General features: G+C 37.5%; 1 protein-coding gene and 1 long non-coding RNA gene across 2 annotated transcripts in view; one reads left to right on the top strand and one right to left on the bottom strand.

Annotated features, from left to right (window-relative positions):
- LOC142325078 (uncharacterized) overlaps positions 1–2353 on the bottom strand; it is a 116746-nt gene extending 114393 nt beyond the window's left edge. The window contains exon 1 of the mRNA XM_075366404.1: positions 2103–2353. Coding sequence (XP_075222519.1) covers positions 2103–2123 — 21 coding nt within the window. The 5' untranslated portion in view covers positions 2124–2353. The remainder of the gene's footprint in view (positions 1–2102) is intronic.
- Positions 1–26618, top strand: part of LOC142324454 (uncharacterized) — a 281045-nt gene that overhangs the window by 173849 nt on the left and 80578 nt on the right. The window lies entirely within an intron of this gene.

Raw genomic sequence — 26618 nt, 5'->3', positions numbered from 1 at the left:
AATTTAAAAAAGTACAGCTTAATTAAACTAAAAAAAGGAAACAATAATTAAATTATTTTATTATATTCTTGAAATTATTTATTTATTTAATTATATTAAAACCAATTATTATCTAATTATTATTATTATTCTTTAAAATTATTAATTTACCACAGAAATATAAAATTGGTGTATGGGAATATGGTATTGAAATATTATGGTTTATAAAAATATAAATCCCGATAAGGATTCGAACACGGAAACTTACGGATTAAAGCTAAATTGCTACGACTCTACAGTGGAAGTTTGGGGAGTGGATTATTTTTAAAAGTAATTAATTACTTTTAAGTAAATCGTTTGTTAGACTATCAGTTTACGATTTACTTAGTTTCGTTAGGAACTGATTGTAAATAAATAATAAAGCAAAAAAAATATATATATATATTTATTGAATATTACGGCAAAAAATGTTTTTCCCTATAGAAAAGTAAAGTAAAATGTCTAAACTAATAACAAAACTTAATTTTTACAAATACATTTTCTTTACAGTTTGTGTGAATTCCAATTTCAAGATATATATATATATATATAGAAAATTATATCACTTTATCATAACTGCATAATGATACATATTTAATGATTATCATTATAGGATTATGATCGTTTACGTATATATTTCGGGGTAAAGAAACTACAAGCTGACGCCAAATTGCAAATACCATACTTTTACTGGTGAGAGGTGAAAATTTTTTACCACTGGAAATATGCCAAGCCTGATCGGAATTCGATCATAGAATCATCCAAATAAAAGCTGGAGGTAGCAGCATTTATCCTTCACGAATAACTAATACCAGTTTTAAAACTGTGTCAGATTAATGATAAATTTATTATTCGCAGAATAACTAGTCTAATAAAAAACAATGTGTTATTTTCCTGTACGAAGTAATATTTTTTGATTTTTTTATGTTTGTGTTTAAATGATTATTTATATATATTTTTTTAAAACCTTTGTTTCTGCAAGCTTCATTTTTTAAGAAGAAACAAATAAAAAAACATTTTAATTTTTAACCGTTTACTACGTTTTAAAAACCACTTCATTTCTATTGTAGTTAGTAAAATCTTACTTACGATGATGTTAATACCATTTAAACAACTTTTGTAACAATAGTTTCATGAAAGTGCATTATTTTCTTATTAGAAAAAATGTGTGTATATTTATATTTATATATATATATATATATATATATATATATATATATATATATATATATACAGACTGAACGAGAGAGGTTGAAGGAAGTTATACCTATAAATCATTAACGCACATTTTATATATATATATATATATATATATATATATAAAAAAATCCTCTCTCGGTTAGTCTGTACAGGCATAGGTATCGAGTCTTTCAATTGCTATAGAATAGTTCTTAAAATCAACATATCTTAAAATTTTACCCTTTCAAGCTTCATTAGTCACAAACTTTTTAAAGACTAATTTTGTTTTAAATTATACTTTAATACGATAATAGTCGTACCTTTGAACAATCTACTTTCGATAAGAATTCTGACTTTCTTACGTCAGAACATCCCTAAATTCCAAAAAAATTACTTTCTAATTTAAACCTTAATTAAACATTTAAAGAATACGTTTTTGTTAGTGGCTAAACTTTGGGGAAAACATGATATTTTAGATTAGTTTCTCGAATTTCAAATAATTTAGTAAATCCTTTGCTGCCATTTTTCCTTTTGTGTTTCCATAATTTAAATATTACTTTCAGTATGACTAAAATAAGAAGGACCAACCAAAATATTTTGATCAATAAATTAATTGTAATTTTTTATACATATATTATAATTCACTTTACAATACTTTTTTAAGTAATTAGAAATAAGGGATCTTAATAACTGAAAAAGTTTTTCCTACATTTTATATTGTTATATTTCAATTAAACAATTTTAAAAATAAATTTTAATCAGTAGATCTTTTAATATTCCAAAAAATGTGTTTCTATAAAAAAAAAAGTGTTAATGACAGTTTTTATTTTGTTTCTTTTTAACGAAATGTTGAATATTTTTCCTTTATAAATTACCGGTAATTATTTGATTATAATCTTATTTACCTTTATTGTGGTAATCCTCATGTCGATGGCACAAGTGTACTACACAAACACTAAAGTTGAAGTCACGTGTTTGAAATGTTATTGTGTACAAAGATTTGTAAACAATATTATTATATTGAATCAATGTCACTGCACACTACATAAAATTATTTTTTTTTATTCACAGATTTAACTATGATGACAAAAAAATATTCTTGTAGAAATTACTATTAAACTGGTAAATGTCCATTTTTTTTTATGAACAACATGCAATGCAGGTTATGTACAGTGCATTTATTACTTCAAATGATGCTAGACTAAATGCCGGTCCGATTGAGGTCGGATAAATATATAGACTCTGGACAATATAATACAAGAGGATGCATCAAACTATACGTGGGGGAAGTTATATTGGGGAGCCAATAAGAAACGTCCTTGAACCCCCTCCGTCTGACAAGTTTGTGAACTAGCGGTGAAGGTGAAAGTAGGCTAGCGGTCGTTGAATATTATAACCCTCCCGATCAGATGCGAGAGCTGAAGAAGAAAGTACCAACAACCAACCTATGGTTGAATTTATGGGTAAGGTTACCTTTATTATAATACAAACTTATCATTCTTCATCTCTTTTTAACTTTTTTACTTTATATCCTCCATCTCATTTTATACCTTTTGAATGCACTTTCACGCTATCCATATTACATACCATTAAAAGAATTTGTACTGATTACAATAGAATTCATTTAAGGACGTATGATTAATTCTTTTTCATCCGCATCATTTATTTCTAAGTATCGCAAATAAAAATATGGAATGCTTATTTCTTTCTCAATATTACGCTAAATTATGAAACAAATATTTCAATTCGATGAAGAAAGTGGAAAATATTAAAATAAATTACCAGTTTTCACTTTTTATTCAAGTCGGGTTATGGGAATAGGAAAACAATTATGATATTTCCTTTTTCTATTTAACCTGTTTTATTTTGGTAGTTTATGTGAACAACCGATTGATTAATTGACCTCTTCGGTTTCGATTCCTTACTTAGCATAAATTCATTAAGATTATTAACAAAATTATTTGTGAATATGGAGAAGATTATGAAGGATTGTCACTTAAATGTTTTTTTTTCAAATACATATAATGAAATGTAATTAATGTTTACTACAGTTAAAGGAGTTTTTATTATTTTTATTTCATTTTCATTTTTCCTGAATTTTCCTCGCGATTTTAAGTTTCATGTTTTCCAAATAATTGTTTTTTCATTTAATTACATAAACTTTCCAATCTTTTTTTATTAAATAATAATTTAAATATTTTCTTATAATTAATAAAATCATACGTTTAGTCACTATTTTATTTTCAGGTTCTGCTATATTATTGTTTGTTAGTTAATTCATCGATATCTAGAACAAAAATATTCTGTCGTTCCCAAAAGTCAAATATTAACAAGATTAATCAGGTTTAAGTGCGAGCTATAATGAACGTTGTAAACTAAATTTGTTATCGTATCGTAATAATTTAAATTAAAATCAATAATTACTTAAAGTCACATCATTAGATATAATTTTTTTTTTTTACATAATTTGGGAAGTTTTTATTTTATTTTTCAGATTTATTGAATTTGGATTAGATTTTCTTTACCAGTTTTGAACAAGATATTGAGAAAAATGATTATGTAAATGATTATTTTTGTGAGCCAATGATTACCGTAGTTGATGAATGATTACAAAACAAATAATATATATGATTAAGTAAAGATTACAAATTGTTAAATTCTTCCTAATTTCTAATTTATTCCTTGATTATAATTTTGTAATTTATCTCTCAGTTTGGCACAAAAATCACTATGATTGTAAGCAAACTGACATGATGCTTGAGTGGTATAAAGAAATAATATTGATATTCTTAACAGCCATATTTACCCCCCTATGCTAGAAATACACAGAGAGCGGAGCCAGGCAGCCTGTCAATACCACATGTCATTTATTGTCATCTCGTTGTCCAGAAAGGTAGTTTATCTGTATGAAAATATTTTTATAAACATTTTTGTAATGTGTATAAAAAGAAAAATAAGGCGAAAGAAGTTGAATAAAGTATCTGAAAAAGAGAGAGAAAGTGAGAGACACATGGAAGTATATAATCTTCTTTATCATCTGAAATGAGATCCTGGCATGTTTTTCCAGTAGATAAGGAAATTCTTTACTACATTATTTACTAAAGAAAATTAAAGATGACATCGAAAAAGAATAGACAAACTGGAGAAAGCTTTCTAGCATATACACCTAGTATAAGTTGTTCGAAGTCCATCTGCTACTCTTGACGCTCCTAAAAATCAAACTGTTTCCTGCAGCTACCGTACCAATTAGCATCGCTTTCTGTCTATTTGATTCAGTGATAGATTATTTTCTTCAATCGTTAAGCTTGCTGAATAGTTTATTGCTTACTCAGTAAAGTAAGAAATGAATTAAGTTACCTTCATCAGGGAGCCAAATATCGGCTTGTCAAGGTTATTAAAATACAAACAATATTTATCCTTAAAATTGACAATAATATTTTAAGAAAACATATCTGGCCTAAAGCATTTCTTCATTGCGATACTTATATCTTCAACCCAAACAAATATTATTAGTTCTTATTATCCATAATATAACTGGTAAATTTTTGAGGTTGACATTTTATTTTTAGTACATTTATTTTGGTAAATTTAAATCTGTTTAATGATATTATTTTTTTTTATATACAAAATAATATTATATTAATTAGGAAAAATTTACGAACCTATTTATAACTTTGATTTTATTATTGAAGTAAACCTGTTTCTTTGAAGGTAAATTTTTTACTAAATATTTCTGAAGAAAATTAAATTTATTGTCTTAATGGTACTTTATTTTTAGAATTTTAGAACGTTAATGTAGTTTTATATTTATCAATAAATTTATTATTAAACGTTGGTAACATTCTACCTTTTTATACCATTTGAATAATAGTAAGCAAGTGTATGTACAGGTGATTTTATGCGCAGGTGCTTCAACAGGAAATAAACCGTCATAAAAACCTTGCTACAGTCAAGAAGTAGACCTACTTTTTTTTAACTTTTATACTTACCTCTAAATATAAAACGATGAACAATAAGAATATAAGGAATATATTTACTAAATAACGAAACGATACATTTTTTTTTTTAATTACACTTTTTATAACGTGAATTACACGGATCACAATTTAACCAAAATTATACTTTGTAAATATTGTTTGTTATTTTATTTAGTTATATTCTATATATATATATATATATTTTATTACTATAATATAATAAAGTGTGTGACAAAGTGTGATCCGATTTTAAATAGATATATTTCATATTTTTTCAAATAGACATATTTTATATTATAGTCTTTTTCTTATTGTATTAAAATGTACTTATATAGGCCTAGTGTATTATGCTAGAAAAAATTTAAACCACATTATCTATTCACAGTAGATAGTAAAAGTTTGAGGTTACATATTATAATTATTTTATGAATCACAATTCCAAGTTCTATTACATCCGTTTTTCTGTAGTCTTACAGTCCAGTTGTTTTAAACAGAAAAACAATGCGTCACCGTGACTTAGCATATTACTGCTGTAAATGGTGGTTAGTTCCGTAATGGAATATCTTCCTGATCAGGAAGATGCTCTTACTTTCGTAATGTCTACTACATTGAAAATACAACTCCAGTTATTTTATAACAGGACTCATTTACGAAGAAACTTAAGCAGCTTGACTTCTTATATTAATTTTTGTTTTACTAATTCATCTATGTAATTAACTGTAACAGTAATATGTGAAGTAAGGAACATATTTCATAGCTGAAATGTTCATTTTATTTTTATATATTTTTAATGTAACTGCTTTTCCATTTTTCACGTTATTCTTAAAAAAAAACTTTTTTTTGCGTGGTGTTTTCGCCCCTTTGAGTAGGATATAGAGATGGAGTTTTGTAGCGTATGAAAAAATGCCATGCCTGACCGGGATTCGAACCCGGGACCTCCAGATAAAAAGCTGAGACGCTACCACTCCCCCACGGAGATCGATATTTTTTAAAACACCCCCAATAAAGGCATTTTGTTTTTTACAATTTCTCATTGGATTTGGATAAACAAAGACCTTACGCATTTATTTTCTTAGAATTTTTTTTTGTTAGTCAATTTTTAGAGAAAGCTGTCCTACTTAACTTGAATTTTTATTTTAACATGAAATTTATTACTTGTACCTTCCCGATTGGTTTAACTATAACGTTGAATTAACTATTGCCTAGTTAATTAAAACGCTTATCTTGGAAATTTTGTCAGACAAATGAAGAATCTGAAAGTTATATTGAAATTAGTAATTTTTTTTAAAAACATTATATGTAGAACTTTTTTTTCTATTTTAAAAATAAGTATTTTATGCAAGTAATAATCCAATTTTTTTTTTTATAAAATTCTTAACGATTATTGGACATAAATGTTATATTAATTAAGTTTATATGTTTTTACACTTGAGTATGTTTTTAATAATTAAAATAATTACTTTTTCTAAATTGGTAGAAAAGACCCATAACATTTCTTAAAAATGTTTTTTTTAGAAATATCTTTCTAAGTTATAGTGGAAATTTACTTACTGCCAGTCAATTTACATCTTCTGAAATAAATTTCAGGGTATTCGTTGTAATCTAAACTTAATCAATCTAAATAAATTAAAGTAACCTAACCTACTTGTATTATGAACGTAATAATAATACTGCTATTCACGTGGGTAGAAGGAGTTAATATCTTGTCATATTTGTTCTTATAACTCATCCTCGTTATACCGTTTTATCTCCTTCGCACAAGTACGAAAAGCTTCCTCTGCCTACCGCATTCGCGCCTGTTGCACCGTTTTCATGACGCTCAAATAGATTCCACGGATTGGGTGTGCACAGCTGAGTTAGGAGTTACAAAGTTTCTTGCTGCGGTTGACGGCGTGACGTATGTAATGAAAATCAAGGAATTTTAGAACATACTGATATAATTTAAAACAATCTGAAACAACTGTAGTACTGGTTAAAATACTAGCACTTATGTTTCATATAATATTGCACATCTATCTGGAACATCGTTCGTAAACACTTTTTATATTCCCTGCTTACATCTCCTAAACGCACTGTTTTTGGAGATCAATATTTGTTCTTCCTGTTCCGCTTTCACTTCATCTTCCATGTGGTACGTGGAAGAACATTATATTTTCTTTAGGAGAAACGACTTTTGTCAATCTTCATGGTATTTTTCCCGGACCGCCAGTTTTGATCTGGTTATGACCAACGAATCTGCACAAACCTCACACAAATACTTTTTTCAATAATTAATGTGTTTGTACATTCCGAATAGCCAATTTAAAGCTTTGTGTAATCTAATCGTTAATCCGTACATGTAAGATAAATAAAGGAGTAAGTAAAAGTAGTCGTGAGAAGATAACGGACGGCCCTTACTTAACGTCCTTATCAACCAATTAAAATGTAGTAATAATTGAAACAAAACAAATAGTGAAGGGAAAGAAACGAAAAATGAATGTAATTGATTGTGCAGTACATAAAATTTGCTTTGAAACTTCAATAAAAACCGTTTAAAAAATATGGTCATCTACTTAAAAGACACTAAATATTTTCTAAACTAGGTATACCAAATAATGAAAGTTTATTTTTAAAGTTCCATTAGTAATGTCGTTTTGAGGACTCGTGAATCTAAAGAATAAAGATTAATCAGTTAAAACAAGTACACCTCTATGAATAACTTGGTTGAAAGGATTTTGTTATCAGTATACTGAACTAATCGGTTCGGTTAATTTAATTTAAATTATGTGTGCTTAGCAGTAAAAAAATATATATAGAGAGATACTATGCGTAGTCTATTTCATAAATAATAGAAGTTTCCATTTGAAAAGACTAAAAAAATTAACATTAAAAAGAAAAGTTTGATGTGGGCACTACATGACTTCCTTGTACGCTTACACATTATTATTATTTTTTTTTTTTGAATGAAAAGTACTTAAAATTTTATTTCATTAATAACTTCTGATATTTTTTATTGTTATTATTTAATTATTATTTATCGTAATTTTTTTTTAGAATCAGAGGTTAATAATTATTAATAAATCAATATATTTATATTAAAAAAAAAATGAGATAAAGTCTGATTCGAACCGATGTACCTTCCTCATGATCTACATATTTTAATTAAAATAATATTTGTCTAAAACTCTCAAATCAATGAAAATAAGTACCGCTTATAATATATCGTTGAAAAGCTCTCAATGACAGCTTATTACTGCAATTAAGAAAAAGTCCAAATCCAAATGAATAATAAACCAATTAAAATTTCTTCTTTTGGACACTTCTCGTTCAGTCGATTGTAATCAAAAGATGAGGTGTACAACTAGATGTTACAACAGTCCTAAATCCAAAATTTTAACATCCTACGGCTAATCGTTTTTGCCTTGTGCGAGCTATATAGGTACGTACAGACGTCACGCCGAAACTACTCAAAGTGGATTCAGGGATGGTCAAAATGGATATTTCCATTGAAATCTGAAAACCGAGATTTTGTGCGATCACAATAATTCTTTACATCGTACAAGGAAATAAAAATTCGTCAAAATTATCCTAGTTTAAGTTTCAGACAGAGAGGGAAGAATTAGTGGTTGATAATGGTAAAATGTTGAAAGAATAAAGTATATTTTCACGTAAGCTAACATCAATATTTATTCTCGTTCGAGATCTATATTCGTATCTGTATCACATTACTTATGGTCTCCCTAATAAAAATTTTGTAATGTATCAAAAATGATCCTCTTCACACATTTATTTGTGTTAAATCCGTATCAAGTTTCTGTTGGAGTGTTACACTGTAGTATGATACACTCTTGTATCAACTTGGTGCGAACGGCGATCCTTTCCTGTAAAATTTGTTGACATGGACAATTATTTGTTAGTTGACACATGGATTGTCAGACTAAATGACCTGACAAGTGCGGGTATTTTTGGTTACGTCTAAGAGATAGTATAAATACAAAATAAATGTCCGAAATTTGTACCTTGTAATTAGAAGCTAAATACGTTTAACAACTCTGATATTTCCACTTTAATATTTTCAACTTTAATATTTTTTTTTCTTTTAAATTTGGAAGTTCTTTTTATTATAAAGAGTTCTTAACTAATTTGTTACGAATAAGTAAACTTATATTAAATATAATTATCCTAAATATAAGATTTATAATAATTTAATTGCATTAACTTTTAATTTTATTGCTTATCTAATTTCTTAATTTTTGAATTTGTCTACGTTTAATTTTTATTAGTAATTTGTATCTTTTGTACCATACTCTTTCTATTGAAACTCTCTCACTGTTTGAAGGCACCTCCTGCGTAGAAGGAGAGATATATAGTTAAATAAATATTCTGTGTAGTTAAACAGAATATTTATTTAACTGTGTAGTTACTACACAGTTATTTATTTTTCTGTGTAGTTACAAGCCTTTTAAAAAGTTAAGGCTCGTCTTAATTAAAATTGGTAACGAAAAAACATGATAAAGCAACCACAACAACATCCGTATTGTACTAATTAACTTAATAAGAGAATCTGTGTGAACGTAAAAAATACTGAGAAATTTTTTAATGGTTTTATTATTTTAAATAAATTAATCTTAAATGGTAGCTGAATAACAACAAGAATAAACAGATTGCGATTTCTTGGTTGTGGCGAATGTTTTTGGAAAGAATCATGTGTTCCTTCCCAATGTGTTAAGGTTCCGTTGTTTATTTTAATATTTATACACAATCTTTATAACAATAACTGTTTGGCTAGAAGCATAATCTAAGAATAAATAAAAATTACTACTATTATTTTCTTAAAATGTTATAGTTGTTTTAAATTTGATCATCGCAAATCATTTTCAGTATTTTTTTAAAAATTAAATAAACAGTACATAGAAACGTTACAGTAATAGAAACTGCTGAACCATAAATGTAAAGCTTTCTTTCTTAATCTAATTGTAAAAAAGTAATATTTGTTTTATAAAATGTATAGAATTAATAGCTACGAAATTCAGCTATGCAGTAGCGTTTACAAAAAAAAAAATATATATATATATATATTGAAATTTTTTCTTATAGTTTAAATATAAATTTAATTCATAAACGGTTGCGATTAAGGGGCAGATATTGTTAATTTTTACTCGTATATTGATGTAATTCCTATGTGGAAACATTTTGTTTAAATATAAATTATAATTAGAAAAATAATATCTGTCCGGTTGACGGATGATAATAATATAATTCATAATTTATATATTTACAAATTTTAATTTTTACATTGCTTATTATAATAAAAGAAAGGATGTTTTAATTTATTTCAATCATTCACTTTGCATAAAAAAAGTAGTTATGTCTATCATATTTGATATTGGAACAAAATATAATCGTAGAGCATCTAAGTTGATCGAAACGATCATTGGTTAGCTGGAACGCGTAATCTTACGTCACAATATTGTGTAACCATTTCTTAACGTTTTATTGATGGAATCATATTTATAGTAGCCAATCAACCTCTAGGGATTTTATAATTGAAATTTTAGGATTTTATCAATTAATTCTGGTACACAAATCTGTCTAAACTCCAATTTTCACGGTGAAAATCAATACTAGTATATTATATATTCATTAATTTGATTTTCCTTTTGTATTGCTGAGTAAAATTGAGAATAAATTCTCTAAATTATTTTATTTATTTTTAACCTCCGGGATCACCGTTAGGTATTGCTTCAGAGGATGAGATGGATGACAATTTGTAGCGTGTGAAAATGCCATGCCTGACCGCGATCGAACCCGGGATCTCCGGACGAAAGGCTGAGACACTACCACTCGCGCCACGGAGACCGAAAAATTGTTGCTTACCATAAAATATCAATATTATACAGTGAAAATGGTAAATTTGGTGGGTATGGTTGTCAAGTACAACCAGCTTCTAATTTAATACATTGAAAATGTTTTATTTACTAAACTTGATTTAAGAAGAAACACATTTCGCTGATTTTATTTTGCCTTCGTATTAGTATTCAAGAAATTATATACTGATAGTTTTATAACGTTGTTTTATTTCTTAGTAACCTTACTATCTGTTCCTCATATACTTTTGTAAATTACTTCTGTTGGTTGTATTCCTTATTTTGTAATATTTCCTTCTTCAAATAACTGAAACAATTGTTAATTTGTTCTGATACTTTAGTTTACAACGATTTTTCTATTGTGATTTTCACCTTTAAATCTCATCAATTTTGTTTTTGCGATTGAAATTTTACACTCGATGTTACGGGTAAATGATATTTAAGGAAAATAATAATTTTTATATGTCATCTTTATTCTCTTGTATCTTCGTGGAGAAAAATATAATTATATTTTAAAGTTAAAATTATTAAAATCAACTTCTTACTACTTTAAAAAGTATCTGATATAAATATAATAATTATTAATTAACGCAAAATAATTTATCCATTTGATCATATTATTATTTTTTTTATTTCAATAATAATCTTTGTTTGCATTAATAATGTAAGAATAACCTTACTAATTAATATGAATAGTACATCATTATTATCTGTCTTTCTTAAAACATTATATTTATTATTTATTTATGCGTTTATAAAGAATCTGTTGCATATTAACAGTGCTATTTTATATTATTGATACGTAGTACTTAAAGAATCATTTTATTTATATACCGATGATATAACAGGAAATATGTTGTAAGTCAACCGTTGTGATTCTTATTCCAACTGTTTTATATCATTATTTGCTATTATAAAATGTTTGGAATGTTTTTCAATCACTACAAGTACATTTCTGTTGATATTCAAGTCCGTGAAGTTTTTTCTATTTTACAGTTGAACGTGTTTCTTTTGCAATTATGTAAGTAGAAAAATGTTAATTATGTTAGTGAACGTGTTTTTCTATGAACTTGTCATTCACTTTTATGGTGGTATTTCCTTGTTTATATCTGATCGCTTTTTTGATGTAACCGTATTGGAGGTTAATATATATTTAATTGATAATGTTTCACTGTATACATTTAAATGGCAATGTAATATCAAAAGGAATGTACAGATTTTTTTTGATAATATATTGAACTCTTCGTCGAAATACTTTTCATTACACTGCTATGTATAAAAAAAAATTAAGAAAAGTGAAAAAGTTATTTCGAATTTTTGAAACTCCAATATTTTCAAAGGTAAACGTTTTGAAGTGTACTTTTTTTTAATAGGCTTACAATACATTCTTTTACCAACAAAAGTGTAAAACATTTGATTATTTAATCTATCCAGTTTTTCATGTGACTGTTCCAGATCTAAAAAATCAAAAATTGTAAGATAAAAATACGAGTGAATAAGTTGTACGGCATTCACGATACCTTCTAATAATAACTTAGAAGCTTGTTTTTGAATCGAAATTACCTTAATAAGCCGCTTATACATTGAGTATATAACCCTGAATCACTTGATGATCCATTGATACAAATTTACAGGTTATAGAATGATAAAATATTTTAGCTAATAAAGACCCAGCTGGAAGAACGTATAAGAATATCAACATTGGAGAACGTATGGAGGAGCCGGTAGTTTAATTATTTATTTTGCTCGGTTTTAAACTTTCAGTCGTCTGTTAGGAAGATTGAAAGAAAGACCTAATCCTGTACGCAAACCCAAAACACATTTTTGTGGTAAGTAGTCTGAAGGTTTTATTTGAAAACATTAATGTCGCCTGGATTTTGGTGGGATTCTACATGTTTTGAGTAAAACTAATGTCATGAAAATTTTTGATTTCTATTCCTGGCTTTTAACTTTTGTTGTTACTGAACATGGATGTGAAATTTATTAGAATGTCATTTTTTTCCACTCAGGTTGACATCTACTGCAGGGGTAAAATTAAACAAGCCCTTAAATTAACGGTATAGGGAAGATCACCAAAATTACAAAAGTATTTTCATTTTTAATATATATATTATTTACACTTTTTAATAGATCTATTAACATAATTAAGGTAATATTTTAGGTACAATTATACCTAAGTTATAAAAGTCATACACAAAGTAAATACATAAATATATTCTTTATTTTTTGTTAATTTTACTTTTATTTTTCAAATTTTTTACTGCAGGCCCCTCAATGAAAGTAACTACAATTGTTATTTGAAATATATAGAGCTTTAATTCAATACAAATTAGTAAATCGTGAATTAAAGATATATAATTCAACAGAATTTTTATGAAAACGATTTATTTCCTTCTAGATGTCAATAAAGTATACAAATTTTTAATAGTATTACAATAATAATAAAGTATTTTAATAGTTTGTTACAAAATTAAATTTTACCACTCGTAAAACACTACTCGTATGTTAAAAAAAATAGCCATGAAAACAGTTGTTTCGTATAGGATAGCAGATTGAAGCCTAATCATGATAATTAAACGCTAATGCTACAGTTTACTTGGAATACTGTTATATCTCGCTTTGCAATTACGATCTAATTAACAAAAGATATTACTGTTGGCTAACCTATAGTGGAAACAAATATATTCATAATATATGTGTTGCACAATACAGGACTTGGTTACTTATAAGTCTCGAAGATATAAAGTTGAATCTAATTATACTTAATTCAAATTATCATTTGATTCTTTTATTAAAAATATTTAATCGAAAATAACTAAATGAGTCGCATCAATTATATATACAGATTAAAATGACGTAACACCAGTGTGCTTATGAGTTCAAATTTTTAATTGTTTTTTATTTCTGCGGGAGGAGGAAAAATCTTCTGTCAGACGCCTAGCACCCCGTACTACTGAGTTTGTGAAGTTTCCCGACAAAACCTCACTAACCGGGCTCACTAAAAAATCTCCCCCTAAAAAACATGCCCAGGTTCCCGCCATGAACGACAACACACAAGTGCGGACTGCCGCCGGCTACACGTACGAGCGGTCCACCAACATATGCCCCCGACACCAACATATGCGACCACCAACATAGGCAAAATTATCGCAAGGCGATAATTTTGCCTATGTTGGTATAAGGAGTATAAGGAGGGAGAAGACGTTTCATGTCCGCTCATCCCCTAGCATCATCGAAATGGTTTTCTCAGGCGTCAAGAAGCCGAACTGAGCGTAGTTCCTGCGCATGTCCTCCAATCTATGCCAATGGAACACCACATGCTCTGCATCATCCAGCTCTTCGCAGTATGGGCACAAGCAGCCATCTGTTCTTCTACAGAGAACAAGTACTGCCGGAATCAGCATGACTTGTCAATTGCACGAGTTCGTAGATGAACTCACCAAACCTCCTAGTGGCCCAAGGAGCCACTTCCGGAATCAATCGTCGAGTCCATGTACCCGTCGTAGCGGTGTTCCATTGTTCCTGCCACCTCTCCAATAGAAGATCATATGCAGCCTGCCTGTCTATTCCTGCGTATATTTCATATCATCTGCGCTAGCAACTCAACAGGTGGCGTCTATGTGAAGAAAGTCTGCTTCAGCGAAGAAGATCCTTAACGCCATCCGCCTCTGGTACAACCAGCAAAACTAGGCAAAAATCTCTAAATTTTATTTATGCTAAGCTTGTTTAAAAATATTAAATATTAAAAATATAAATATTAAAAAGTATTGACTGCCAAAAACCTTTCTTTTTTATGTATGTTTATTCAGTAAATACCACTTTTTTTTAATTTTATTTTCAATACAAAATTTATTATAAGTAATTATTTTCTTCAGCTTATTTTCAAATATAAATATATGTGATGTTACTGAAAAAGATGCAAAAAAGTCTTTCTTTTTAACAAATGAAATTTAAAAATGTATAATATTAAAAAATAATCAGAAAATCAGAAATTGTTAATCAAATATAATGTAATTCGTACATTTTATATAAGCTACAAAACTTAATTTTTGAAATACCACTTACATTTTGTGCAACTGAGCCTCTCCGTCATGGTGTCTTTTGAACTTGCAATTACTCTTCAGATAAATATTTATAAATCGTTTTCAGGTTTTTTGAATTTCGATATATTTAAGGGCTGCGATGTTGTACGACACGATGTATCACCAACAAAGTCACTGCACTTTTAATGTATATAAGATGTGTCCGGCAGCATCTGCCCCGGTACTTAACTAAAGAATAAAAAACTTTTTAAAAAAATTAAAAATAAAGTACAGTCACCACCGGACAAATACCACCTAGTGGTATTATTTGGTATTTGGTATTTGGTAACGGTAAGAACCGGTTAAAATATATTTTTACCCGTAGGGGTAAAAATGTAGACTGCATTTATAAGCATTTTTATACTGAAATTTTCAACAAAATTAAAAACGGAAAAAGAAAACTTTAACAATAAAATAAAGAAATATTAACTAAATTCGAATGAATAATGTTGTGAGGTTTTATACATAAATATAATAATATTTTTCTTAAAACTATTTTCCGTGAGATTTTTAAAATGGTAAAAAAATAAATATAGACAAATATTAAAGTACCATCGAAACAAAACTGCAATGTTTTATCCTAATTTGTCCAGTAAACTTAGTACCAAATTAAAAATATTTCATTTTCAATACCTACGAAGCGTTGGTTCCTCGTCGGTGGGCGGACGGCGGAGGGCGAAAGGCGGTGGTTCCTCGTCGTTTGGTCGGTCGGACGGCGGGAACGCTTCGGTTCCTCGTACAGCGGTCGGACAGCGGCAGTTCGTCGTCGAACGGTCGGACGGCGAGAACGAAGCGGTTTCTTGTCGTCGAGCTGAAGGCGGCGGTTCATCGTCGGTCGAGCGGAAGGCGGCAGTTCCTCGTCGGTCGAGCGGAAGGCGAGAACGCGGTAGTTCCTCGTCGGTCGGACGGACGGCGAGAACGCGGCAGTTCCTTGTCGGTTGGACGGACGGCAAGTATGCGGCAGTTTCTTATCGGTCGAGCGGAAGACGGCGGTTCCTCGTCAGTCGAGCGGAAACCGGCAGTTCCTCGTCGGTCGAGCGGAAGGCGGCGGTTCATATTCGGTCGGACGGACGGCGAGAACGCGGCAGTTCCTTATCGGTCGGACGGACGGCGGAGGTCCCTCGTCGGTCGGACGGACGGCGGAGGTCCCTCGTCGGTCGGACGGACGGCGGAGGTCCCTCGTCGGTCGGACGGACGGCGGCGGTCTCTCGTCGGTTGAGCGGATGGCGGCGGTCTCTCGTCGGTTGAGCGGAAGGCGGCGGTACCTCGTCGGTCAGAAGGACGGCGAGAACGCGGCAGTTCCTGGTCGGTCGGAAGGACGGCGAGAACGCGGCAGTTCCTTATCGGTCGGACGGACGGCGAGAACGCGGCGGTTCGTCGTCGGTCGAGCGGAAGGCGACAACGCGGCGGTTCGTCGTCGGTCGAGCGGAAGGCGACAACGCGGCGGTTCCTCGTCAGTCGAGCGGATCGCGGCGGTTCCTCGTCAGTCGAGCGGATGGCGGCGGTCCCTCGTCGGTCGAGCGGATGGCGGCGGTCCCTCGTCGGTCGAGCGGATGGCGGCGGTTCCTCGTCGGTCGAGCGGATGGCGGCGGTTCCTCGTCGGTCGAGCGGATGGCGGCGGTTCCTCGTCGGTCGAGCGGATGGCGGCGGTTCCTCGTCGGTCGAGCGGAAGGCGGCGGTTCCTCATCAGTCAACCGGAAAGCGGCGGTTCGTCGTCAGTCAAGTGGAAAGCGGCAGTTCATCGTCGGTGTGTCGGACGGCGAGAACGCGGCGGTTACTCATCGGTCAAGCGGAAGGCGGCGGTTACTCATCGGTCAAGCGGAAGGCGGCGGTTACTCATCGGTCAAGCGGAAGGCGGCGGTTCCTCATCGGTCGAGCGAAAGGCGGCGGTTCCTTATCGGTCGGACGGACGGCGAGAACGCGGCGGTTCCTCGTCGTTCTAGCGGAAGGCGGCGGTCCCTCGTCGGTCGAGCGGAAGGCGGCGGTTCCTCGTCGGTCGGACGAACGGCGAGAACGCGGCAGTTCCGTACCGGTCGGACGGACGGCAAGAACGCGGCGGTTCGTCGTCAGTCGAGGGGAAGGCGGCGGTTCCTCGTCGGTCGAGGGGAAGGCGGCGGTTCCTCGTCGGTCGAGGGGAAGGCGGCGGTTCCTCGTCAGTCGAGGGGAAGGCGGCGGTTCCTCGTCGGTCGAGGGGAAGGCGGCGGTTCCTCGTCGGTCGAGGGGAAGGCAGCGGTTCCTCGTCGGTCGAGCGGAAGGCGGCGAGAACGCGGCAGTTCCTCCTCGGTAGGAAGGACGGCGAGAACGCGGCAGTTCCTTGTCGGTCGGACGGACGGCGAGAACGCGGCAGTTCCTTGTCGGACGGACGGCGGCGGTTCCTCGTCGGTCGGGCGGAAGGCGGCGGTTCCTCGTCGGTCGGGCGGAAGGCGGCGGTTCCTCGTCGGTCGGGCGGAAGGCGGCGGTTCCTCGTCGGTCGGGCGGAAGGCGGCGGTTCCTCGTCGGTCGGGCGGAAGGCGGCGGTTCATCGTCGGTCGGGCGGAAGGCGGCGGTTCATCGTCGGTCGGGCGGAAGGCGAGAACGCGGTAGTTCCTCGTCGTTCGGAAGGACGGCGAGAACGCGGCAGTTCCTCCTCGGTAGGAAGGACGGCGAGAACGCGGCAGTTCCTCCTCGGTAGGAAGGACGGCGAGAACGCGGCAGTTCCTTGTCGGTCGGACGGACGGCGAGAACGCGGCAGTTCCTTGTCGGACGGACGGCGGCGGTTCCTCGTCGGTCGGGCGGAAGGCGGCGGTTCCTCGTCGGTCGGGCGGAAGGCGGCGGTTCCTCGTCGGTCGGGCGGAAGGCGGCGGTTCCTCGTCGGTCGGGCGGAAGGCGGCGGTTCATCGTCGGTCGGGCGGAAGGCGGCGGTTCATCGTCGGTCGGGCGGAAGGCGAGAACGCGGCAGTTCCTCGTCGTTCGGAAGGACGGCGAGAACGCGGCAGTTCCTTATCGGTCGGACGGACGGCGAGAACGCGGCGGTTCGTCGTCAGTCGAGCGGAAGGCGGCGGTCCCTCGTCGGTCGAGCGGAAGGCGGCGGTCCCTCGTCGGTCGAGCGGATGGCGGCGGTCTCTCGTCGGTCGAGCGGATGGCGGCGGTCTCTCGTCGGTCAGAAGGACGGCGAGAACGCGGCAGTTCCTGGTCGGTCGGAAGGACGGCGAGAACGCGGCAGTTCCTTATCGGTCGGACGGACGGCGAGAACACCGCGGTTCGTCGTCAGTCGAGCGGAAGGCGGCGGTCCCGCGGCGGTCCCTCGTCGGTCGAGCGGAAGGCGGCGGTCCCTCGTCGGTCGAGCGGAAGGCGGCGGTCCCTCGTCGGTCGAGCGGAAGGCGGCGGTCCCTCGTCGGTCGAGCGGAAGGCGGCGGTCCCTCGTCGGTCGAGCGGAAGGCGGCGGTCCCTCGTCGGTCGAGCGGAAGGCGGCGGTCCCTCGTCGGTCGAGCGGAAGGCGGCGGTCCCTCGTCGGTCGAGCGGAAGGCGGCGGTCCCTCGTCGGTCGAGCGGAAGGCGGCGGTCCCTCGTCGGTCGAGCGGAAGGCGGCGGTCCCTCGTCGGTCGAGCGGAAGGCGGCGGTCCCTCGTCGGTCGAGCGGAAGGCGGCGGTCCCTCGTCGGTCGAGCGGAAGGCGGCGGTCCCTCGTCGGTCGAGCGGAAGGCGGCGGTCCCTCGTCGGTCGAGCGGAAGGCGGCGGTTCCTCGTCGGTCGAGCGGAAGGCGAGAAGGCGGCGGTTCCTCGTCGGTCGAGCGGAAGGCGAGAACGCGGCGGTTCGTCGTCAGTCGAGCGGAAGGCGGCGGTTCCTCGTCAGTCGAGCGGAAGGCGGCGGTTCCTCGTCGGTCGAGCGGAAGGCGAGAACGCGGCGGTTCGTCGTCAGTCGAGCGGAAGGCGGCGGTCCCTCGTCGGTCGATCGGAAGGCGGCGGTCCCTCGTCGGTCGAGCGGAAGGCGGCGGTCCCTCGTCGGTCGAGCGGAAGGCGGCGGTTCCTCGTCGGTCGAGCGGAAGGCGGCGGTTCCTCGTCGGTCGAGCGGAAGGCGGCGGTTCCTCGTCGGTCGAGCGGAAGGCGGCGGTTCCTCGTCGGTCGAGCGGAAGGCGGCGGTTCCTCGTCGGTCGAGCGGAAGGCGGCGGTTCCTCGTCGGTCGAGCGGAAGGCGGCGGTTCCTCGTCGGTCTAGCGGAAGGCGACAACGCGGCGGTTCCTCGTTAGTCGAGCGGATGGCGGCGGTTCCTCGTCGGTCGAGCGGATGGCGGCGGTTCCTCGTCGGTCGAGCGGATGGCGGCGGTTCCTCGTCGGTCGAGCGGATGGCGGCGGTTCCTCGTCAGTTGGACGAACGGGGAGAACGCTGCAGTTCCTCATCGGTCGCACGGACGGCGAGAACACGGCGGTTCCTCTTCGATCGAGCGGAAGGCGGCGGTTCCTCGTCGGTCTAGCGGAAGGGCGCGGTTCCTCGTCGGAAGGCGGCGGTTCCTCGTCGGTCGAGCGGAAGGCGGCGGTTCCTCCTCGGTCGGACGGACGGCGAGAACCCGGCAGTTCCTCCTCGGTCGGACGGACGGCGAGAACCCGGCAGTTTCTCGTCGGTCGGACGGACGGCGAGAACGCGGCAGTTCCTCGTCGGTCGGATGGACGGCGGCGGTCCCCAGTCGGTCGAGCGGAAGGCGGCGGTACCTCGTCGGTCGAGCGGAAGGCGGCGGTACCTCGTCGGTCGAGCGGAAGGCGGCGGTACCTCGTCGGTCGAGCGGAAGGCGGCGGTACCTCGTCGGTCGAGCGGAAGGCGGCGGTACCTCGTCGGTCGAGCGGAAGGCGGCGGTACCTCGTCGGTCGAGAGGAAGGCGGCGGTACCTCGTCGGTCGAGCGGAAGGCGGCGGTACCTCGTCGGTCGAGCGGAAGGCGGCGGTACCTCGTCGGTCGAGCGGAAGGCGGCGGTTCCTCATCGGTCGGACGGACGGCGAGAACACGGCAGTTCCTCGTCGGTCGCACGGACGGCGAGAACGCGGCAGTTCCTTCTCAGTCGGACGAACGGCGAGAACGCGGCAGTTCCTTATTGGTCGGTCGGACGGCGCCGGTTCCTCGTCAGTCGAGCCAAAGGCGTCGGTTCCTTATCGGTCGGACGGACCGCGAGAACGTGGCGGTTCCTCGTCAGTCGAGCGGAAGGCGGCGGTTCCTCATCGGTCGAGCGGAAGGCGGCGGTTCCTCATCGGTCGAGCGGAAGGCGGCGGTTCCTCATCGGTCGGACGAACGGCGAGAACGCGGCGGTTCCTCTTCGGTCTAGCGGAAGGCGGCGGTTCCTCCTCGGTCGAGCGGAAGGCGGCGGTTCCTCGTCGGTCGAGCGGAAGGCGGTGGTTCCTCTTCGGTCTAGCGGAAGGCGGCGGTTCCTCCTCGGTCGAGCGGAAGGCGGCGGTTCCTCGTCGGTCGAGCGGAAGGCGGTGGTTCCTTATCGGTCGGACGGACGGCGAGAACGCGGCGGTTCCTCGTCGGTCGAGCGGAAGGCGGCGGTTCCTCGTTGGTCGGACGGACGGCGAAAACGCGGCTGTTCCTTACCGGTCGGACGGACGGCGGCGGTCCCCAGTCGGTCGAGCGTAAGGCGGCGGTCCCTCGTCGGTCGAGCGGAAGGCGGTGGTTCCTTATCGGTCGGACGGACGGCGAGAACGCGGCGGTTCCTCGTCGGTCGAGCGGAAGGAGGCGGTTCCTCGTTGGTCGAGCGGAAGGCGGCGGTTCCTCGTCGGTCGAGCGGAAGGCGGCGGTTCCTCCTCGGTCAGAAGGACGGCGAGAACGCGGCGGTTCCTCGTCGGTCGGACGGACGGCGAAAACGCGGCAGTTCCTTGTCGGTCGGACGGACGGCGAGAACGCGGCAGTTCCTTGTCGGTCGGACGGCGAGAACGCGGCAGTTCCTTGTCGGTCGGACGGACGGCGGCGGTCCCCAGTCGGTCGAGCGGAAGGCGGCGGTCCCTCGTCGGTCGAGCGGAAGGCGGCGGTTCCTCGTCGGTCGAGCGGAAGGCGGCAGTTCCTTATCGGTCGGACGGACGGCGAGAACACGGCGGTTCATCGTCAGTCGAGCGGAAGGCGGCGGTTCCTCGTCGGTCGAGCGGAAGGCGGCGGTTCCTCGTCGGTCGAGCGGAAGGCGGCGGTTCCTCCTCGGTCCGAAGGACGGCGAGAACGCGGCAGTTCCTCGTTGGTCGGATGGACGGCAGCAGTTCCTCGTTGGTCAGATGGACGGCAGCAGTTCCTTATCGGTCGGACGGACGGCGGCTGTTCCTTATCGGTCGGACGGACGGCGGCGGTCCCTCGTCGGTCGAGCGGAAGGCGGCGGTCCCTCGTCGGTCGAGCGGAAGGCGGCGCTCCCTCGTCGGTCGAGCGGAAGGCGGCGCTCCCTCGTCGGTCGAGCGGAAGGCGGCGGTCCCTCGTCGGTCGAGCGGAAGGCGGCGGTCCCTCGTCGGTCGAGCGGAAGGCGGCGGTCCCTCGTCGGTTGAGCGGAAGGCGGCGGTCCCTCGTCCGTCGAGCGGAAGGTGGCGGTCCCTAGTCGGTCGAGCGGAAGGCGGCGGTCCCTCGTTGGTCGATTGGAAGGCGGCGGTTCCTCTTCGATCTGATGGCGTACTTTGCTCTCCTCTGGAATTAGATCACATTAAAACGTCAATGCTTATATTTCGCAATCAGTTTCTTCAAAATTTTATTATAATTTACAGGGTGCGACAATAAAGTAATGAGACTGATTTTTCTTTCCTAGATGTGGCAACCCTGCAGCTTACGTAGGCACACCATCTTTGACCTTGGTGTATAAGATACTTCTCGTCCAAGCGGTACATTGATGTAACTACTCAGTTGTGAGTTCTGCTGTAACAAGTGAACACGTGTTTGTCTCTCTCGTCATAGAAATGAAACCGCAAAATATTTCGCAACGATATGTCATTTCTTTTTGCGTTATTTTTGGTATAAACGCGACGACAACTTATGTTAAGCTTCAGAAGGCTTTTAGAGAGGAGGTTATGTGAATAGCTCAAGTTTTTCGGTGGTATAAAATTTTTAGTGAAGGCACAAGGAATGTTGAAGATGAAAACCGCAGTGGACGACCATCAACCTCACGGACAGATGTCAACTTGACCAGGTTGCGTGAAATCGTACGATCTGATCGAAGATTATCTGTTAAAATGATTGTCAACATCAATCGAGAAATGGTTCGTCTAATATTAACTGAAGATCTTGGTATGAGAAAAATTTGTACAAAAATGTTCCCCAAAAATCTCACACAACAACAGCGAGAAACACGGAAAAATATGGTAGCCGATCTGTTTGAGCAAACGGAAATCAATTTAATTTGTTGAGCCGTTTTTTTTTTTGGTTGTTTGTGGGCGAAAAACGCTTGGCCGTTATCATCGCTCGGTAGTAATTATTAAAAGGGTAATATAACTCGAAAATAATAAGCTTTACAAGGTATAAGCTATACAAGGTGTAAACATAATAATAATGATATAATAAAAATTTACTAAAACAAGCGAAGAAGGCAAAATAAAACCCAAAACTAAATCACAGACAAAGTTGATAAAATATTAAAGATAAAATAATAGAATAAATAAAGTATAAAAACTTACCTAACTCTGATGGGTTGTGCAAAAATCCCACTCCGGATAGTAAAATTAAACACAGAACTAAAAAATCGAAAATAAAGGTTGTTGAGCCGTGTTATCACTGGTGATGTAGGTTGACTTTTTCAATACGATCCAGAGACAAAACGCCAAAGTTCACAATGGTGCTCAAAGGGATCAGTCAGACCAAAAAAAGCTCGCATGTCAAAGTCAAAAATGAAATTCTTGCTTGTGTGCTTCGTCGATTCCAAGGGAATTGTTCATAAAGAGTGGGTGCCTCCTGGACAGTTAGCCAATATTTCTACAAAGAAATTTTAGAAAGACTTCGTAAACGAGTTCTTCGTATCCGTGCCAACATTGCAGATAATTAGATTCTGCATCACGATAATGCGTCATTCCATACTGCTCTGTCAGTACAGCAATTTTTAACATCAAAACAAATTTCAGTACTACAACAGCCACCTTATTCACCAGATACCGCTCCGTGCGACTTTTTTCTATTTCCAAGAATCAAAATGGCGGTCAAGGGACACCATTTTCAAACAACACAAGATGTCCAAAAAGCTTTGACGAGGGTCTTGGAGGATATTACAGTAGATGAGTTCCAGAAATGTTACCATCAATAGTAGAAGCGCTGGAATAAGTGTGTGAAATCATAGGGGAACTACTTTGAAGGAGACAGCACTAAACATGACTAAAACGGTAAGCAACATTTTTTTTCACATCAGTCTCATTATTTTATTGTCGCACCTCGTATATTATGATAGTTTATATGTTAAAGCTATTAATAACATCACTTTAAACCTCTTAAAACTAAAAAAAAACGTTGCAGTTACGTTTCGATGGTATTTAACATTTCATGTTGCTTTTGTATAATTTATTAATATATGTACAATTATTATTTATAAAAAAAAGCTCGTGTTTACTTATGTACGCACGTAATAAGTTATACTTCTTTGGCGTAAAATAAAAATAGAATTTTTTTACACACTCAAACAAATTTGAATGAACAGTGTCAAACGATCGATAGACTACATTAAATTCCACGAATAAAAGTTTGAATAAATAACACAAATTAAATAATATTTATGAAAAATATGATACAAATAGTTTTATTTTGTAATAGTGCATTTTATCAAAAATTTTGTTTTTGGTAAATTTAAAATTATTTATTTGATGTGTGCTATTCTGTATCAATAAAATATATAATTTTACTTATAAAAAATAGTATTTACATAAATGTGACCTCTAATCTTGATACACAATTTTTACAAAGGAAAAATAAACATACGCTGCAATAAAAATAAAGTTTTGTGAATATGAACAACAATATTCACAGCTTAAAATATCCGTCTTCAGAAATCAGTGTACATAAATATAGATTTATTATGACTCAATATCTGTTATGTTTACATCACGTGCTAATCACTTAATTGCATTGAACGACTGACAATTATATTACACAAATGTCCGTAGAAACTGACCCACTTGGGCCTGCGCAAATCTTCATGGTGTGTTACATCGGTGCGCGCACTTCCGTAACTTGCTGAAAATACGCTCTGATCATTTTTCCCTAACGCCCCAAAAGAAATATAACTTCAAAAATCTTAATGGAAGGGTTTTAAGAAAATTATTATTAATTCATTATGTATGAATCCTCAACACATTTAAACAAATTATAGGCCTCATAAAAATACTTTTTTATCTCAATGAAAATATTATTCTCTTTCCATTTCTAATTTTGCTGAAAATCTCAATACAAAAATTCTACTTAAAAATAGTTTACATATTATTTTTAAATTATAGTCTCAGGCTGATCTACTGATGAAACTTTTATCGAAAATCAGTTATTTAACAGCTGATTTTCGAAGTTTCAAAGGAAAATCTAGTAAATTTCAAAGGAAATTCTAGTAACGATCAGTTGGTTTTATACGGATTTGAATAATATTCTATGAAATAACGGTGTATTTTAATGGTTGGGGTTCAATTAACCACACATCTCAGGTATGGTCGGCCTGAATCTGAACAAGACTACATATCATACATATAAGATTGCCTATGATTGCAGTGTACACATTAGGAAAACATGAATAAAAAAATATATTAAAAATATTATTATAAAATGTCGGGAAATAAATTAAATAAAAAAAAATTGGGTATGTAAAAGAAAAATTATCAACATAATACAATATTAATTGCTGTAATATAAAATAAGTAGTTAAAATATTCGTGTAAATTAAAAAATTATTTAGTTTGTAATAGTTTTTAAAAAATATTGTACTGTTAATATCAATTAATTTACATATTTAAAAATTAAATATGTACGAGTATATATTAATTCGTTTACTTAACTCAACCCCATTATATCGTGACATCACATTTAACAAAAAAACTGAAATATAGATAATCGAAAATACCGTACATATTGTTATTTTATTAACAAATAAAAAAACTATATTAAATAAATACGGTTTCATAAATACAACATTAATGTTGTATTTATGAAACCGTATTTATTTTATTTATTTATTTTAGGTGCTGAAAAATGAATAGCACCTAAAATAACAATTTTTGATTTCAACGTATTCAAAACATTTTTTTGTGTTTTCAATAAAAGTTTTTTCTTTTTTTGTCTTTCATAGACTTTAATAAGTTTTCTCACAAATAAATTCTCTGCAAGTTTTGATAATAAACCTTTCTCACTTATTAGTCATTTAACAAAGTTAGTGTAACTCAAACCTAAAGTTTTTCTTCTCCGGATTTCTGTTTACTTTGGATATCATGAAAACTACAGGAATACAGTTCTGGGGAATGTGATTTATTCGAATTTTCAGGCAAAGAACATAAAAAACAATCAAGTTTAGCACTTATATAATGCCGTAAAAATTTCAGTACGTCCTCATTTCACTGGGGTGTAAAAATTTCAGTACGTCCTCATTTCAGTGGGGTAACTGAAATCCGGGAGAAATTTGTAGCTAGCCGTAAGTCGATAACAAAGGTTTTTGGACATATGTTTGGATGAAATTTTTTTTCCTTACTTCAAGCTCAAGAATTTGTTCCCAATTTTTTCTCTTTCCTCCGGAAACCTTCTGCATAATATTTTTTTATAGTTTTATTAAACAAAAGAGTATTTGCACATTAAGTATGTGCAAATACCTTTTAAATAACATTTTTCATTATCGATCATAATTACTCTAGTTCTATCAGTAATATCTTGATGGATATTTATCAACAACATTTAAAATCATATGTACAGTTTACACCTCAAAGAAAACCTTATAAAAATATTACCCTAATATATACAATTAGTCTTAACCCTGCAAGTTACAAGAACAAAATAAATAAAAAAGCAAAAAACCTGAAGAAAAGAATAATTAGGAAAATACAAAAAAACTCTAACCGCTAACCGTACATATCCACCTAAAACAATGAAAAACAAACAAAAAAATAGTTAAACAGGTCTTTCTTTTCTTACAAGCAGTTTCATGACATGGTAGGTTGATCAGTGATTTGAAATTTAATATTAACTGTACATTTTATGTTGTAGTCTGATGCCTGCGTAGAGTTAGTTCTCTTTGTTAAGAATAAATATCACGCACCCGAATACAACATAAAATTTAGAACTTATATTAAATTTCACGTTACTAAGTAACTTACTGTATCCTGAAAAAATTCCAGTAAGAAAATAAAGACTTGTTTAGTTACTTTTTGTTCGTTTTTCATAATTAACTAGGTAGATGTGTACAATAGCCGCAATGGATTCCCTTTTCCTTTTGCTGAGCACATTTCGCTTATATCTAGAGAACGATAAATTTTTCAATTTGAATTTTAATTTTTTAATTTTTCACCCAAATATCGTACCCTTTACGTAAGACAATTTAAGATATACTGACTGTGTTACTTCCATACTGACGACTTGTTACT

Source organism: Lycorma delicatula, chromosome 5, assembly GCF_047948215.1.
Source record: "Lycorma delicatula isolate Av1 chromosome 5, ASM4794821v1, whole genome shotgun sequence".
Taxonomy (NCBI): Eukaryota; Metazoa; Arthropoda; class Insecta; order Hemiptera; family Fulgoridae; genus Lycorma; species Lycorma delicatula.
The sequence above is the reverse complement of the archived record's forward strand: the minus strand, read 5'-3'. Positions and strand labels throughout refer to the sequence as shown.